This window comes from Triticum dicoccoides, chromosome 2B, assembly GCF_002162155.2.
Source record: "Triticum dicoccoides isolate Atlit2015 ecotype Zavitan chromosome 2B, WEW_v2.0, whole genome shotgun sequence".
In the NCBI taxonomy this organism is placed as follows: domain Eukaryota; kingdom Viridiplantae; phylum Streptophyta; class Magnoliopsida; order Poales; family Poaceae; genus Triticum; species Triticum dicoccoides.
In genome coordinates, this window is record NC_041383.1 from 623,443,989 (window position 1) to 623,446,384 (window position 2,396).

Here is a 2,396-nt window from a genome sequence, read left to right on the forward strand (position 1 = left end):
TATGCGGGTGCAGTGCAGTAGAGTGCGCACCGTGGATCGGAGCTGTCGCGGCCGGCGGTGCCCCCCGCCACCTGCACACACAGCACAGACGCACCACTTGCCACCGCTCAAGTCAAGCTTGTCCCCTGCCGGCAGCGGGCAGAGTTTGGCACGCCCTGGACCCGACAGCACGTGGCTTTCTCGTGCGAGTTCTCATACGTGCTCGCCAAGGCCAATGGTGACTTGTGTGTGGTTCGGTTAGGTTAAGCGGTTAGTAGTACTGCTGTGCTGACGTTACCGTCTCGCTTTTCCCTTGCAGCTTTGCAACCGCCGTCACGAAATTCATAGCGCTTCAGGTACCCAAAGGGAACTCTTCTTGCGGTTCGGTTCACCTAAGCTGGCGACTTTGGGGTCACACAATCTGTGACCTCTTTCTTGGCAACCCAAGCATATTCTGTGCGCGATCACATAAGCCAAAATTTCCGCTCGATCTAGAAAGTTCACCGGGCAACGCGAAGGGCGTGGATTTTTGCGAGAAACAAGAATATGCGGCGTCCGAATTCATTCCGTTCCATGGGAGAGGGTTGCTGTCAAGAACCGGGCCAAGAAATGCAGATTGCGCGATTTGTAACGCCAGGTTCCAAATCCGTTGATAGATGCAGGCGAACGCAAAGGCTGCGACCCGGCCCGGGGGACAACATGCTACCGATATACTATGTACAAATCCTGTCCAAGCCACGAAAGCTGAAGCAAAACGTTTCCCAAAGTTCCGGTGCGGGATCAGAAGGTTGGGCTGAGGATGTTGAGCAGGGAGACTCTGGTGTTGATCAGCGCCCGGAACACCTTCTCGCCGCTGCCGTCGACGCTGGCGATGCACCGCTCCAGGTTGTAGTGGAGCTCGAATGCGGCCTTCCGCGCCCGCTCCTCCGGCTTCATCCGCGCCTCGGGCCGGAGCTGCACCGTAGAGGAAGTGGACGCGTCGTCGTCGTTGGTGATGCTCTGTTTCCCGGCCGACCGGCGCTTCGCGCGCGACATCCAGCGCACGAGGTCCGCCACCCACCATACGCGCTGGTGGCTGGTTCTTGGCGCGTCTGATGCGGATGCGGATGAGAATCTTGAGGGCGCGGTGATCCAGCACGGCGTGGAGGCGACCTCGACGCGGGCGGCGGCGGCTGCGTTGGAGAGGGAGGAGACGCCGGAGAAGACGGCCGCGGAGGCGGACGCCACGGCGACGGTCGAGTCGGCGATCGCCGCGCCGAGGGCCGCGGTCTCGGGCTGGAGATCCTCGGGGAGCGGCGTGGGAGTCTTGGTGGCCACGGCGCGGGCGGCGGCCGCGAGGCGGGGGAGGTCGCGTCCGGCGCGGCGCTGCGCGCGAGCCGCGGACGCCAGCCGCCCGGGGTCGCCGCGGCGCAGCGCGGCGCGCGTCTCGGCCTGGAGCGCCGCGAGCGCGACGAGCGCCTGGCGGAAGCTGCCGTGCGCGTCGGCGAGGCGGAGGAAGTCGTCGAGCAGGCGCTCGGCGAGCGGGGACATGCCGAGGCGGCGCAGCGGCTCCTGCGCCTGCGGGTGGTGGAGCAGGTCCGAGAGCGAGGCCAGTACCCGGCCGATGTGCGAGGCGGCCGCGGAGACGGAGGACGCCGAGCAGGACGCGCCGAGCACGAGGCGCAGCGCGGCGACGTCGTCGTCGAGCTGTAGCACGAGCGGGTGGAAGCGGCAGGGGAGGCTGGCGGAGCGGACGCGGTAGGCCGCCGCGAGCTTGCCGTTGGCGGCGGCTGCCGCCTTCGGGGTAGGGAACGAGATGGTGCGCCGGTACCCGGCCATGGTGCCTGTGCTTCTTGCCGTGGCGAGCGACGTATCGGGGGCTCACGGGTTTTTAAAGGCCGGGGCTGGGGCCTGCGACTCGGAACGCGCGAGGAAGGCGTGCGTGCTGCGGTGGACCGGTGGTTTGCCGATGCCGCCGTGTGCTCGTGTCTTTTATACAGGTCGCCGAGGTCAGGCGAGCGCTGTGTGTGCAGGTGGACTCTGGGGGAGTTTGGACTCGCGGCTCAGTCAGGGTGGGACGTCGTGCGTTGGGCTTGCGCCACATTGACTGCCGCGTGCGTTGCAGCGGCAGGCACGTCGCCGTTACGTTTAAACGTCTTCGGGCTGGGGCACGGGGTTCGTCGGTGCGGGCTGCGGTGGATTTTGATTTCCGGCAAAACGCCCGGCGCGTTCCGTGATGGGCGGAGTGGCAGGCATTCGGCCACGGAGGGGGTGTGTGTAGCATGGCTCGTCCGTTTGTGGGCGGCATCGATCAGCAGGCAGCGGCACAGTCGATTCGGTGGGGGCGCGTCCGTCGTCCATGTATGTGGTACGGTGCTGCCCTGGCCGGTGCATGGCGACGAGGAGAGGGTCCCGAGAGCGTGAGGGGCCAGAATACT

The 2,396-nt window shown here is 65.9% G+C and overlaps 1 protein-coding gene across 1 annotated transcript; it reads right to left on the reverse strand.

Moving 5' to 3' along the window:
* Positions 1 to 499: 499 nt before the first annotated feature.
* On the reverse strand, positions 500 to 1,903 carry LOC119365217. Its single transcript, XM_037630824.1, has one exon. The coding sequence runs from the start codon at positions 1,795 to 1,797 to the stop codon at positions 760 to 762; it is 1,038 nt and encodes a 345-aa protein (XP_037486721.1). The 5' UTR covers positions 1,798 to 1,903; the 3' UTR covers positions 500 to 759.
* Positions 1,904 to 2,396: the final 493 nt, after the last annotated feature.

What these genes read in the sequence shown, in the direction of transcription:
- LOC119365217 (XM_037630824.1), bottom strand. Translation starts at nt 1,797, where the DNA reads ATGGCCGGGTACCGGCGCACCATCTCGTTCCCTACCCCGAAGGCGGCA.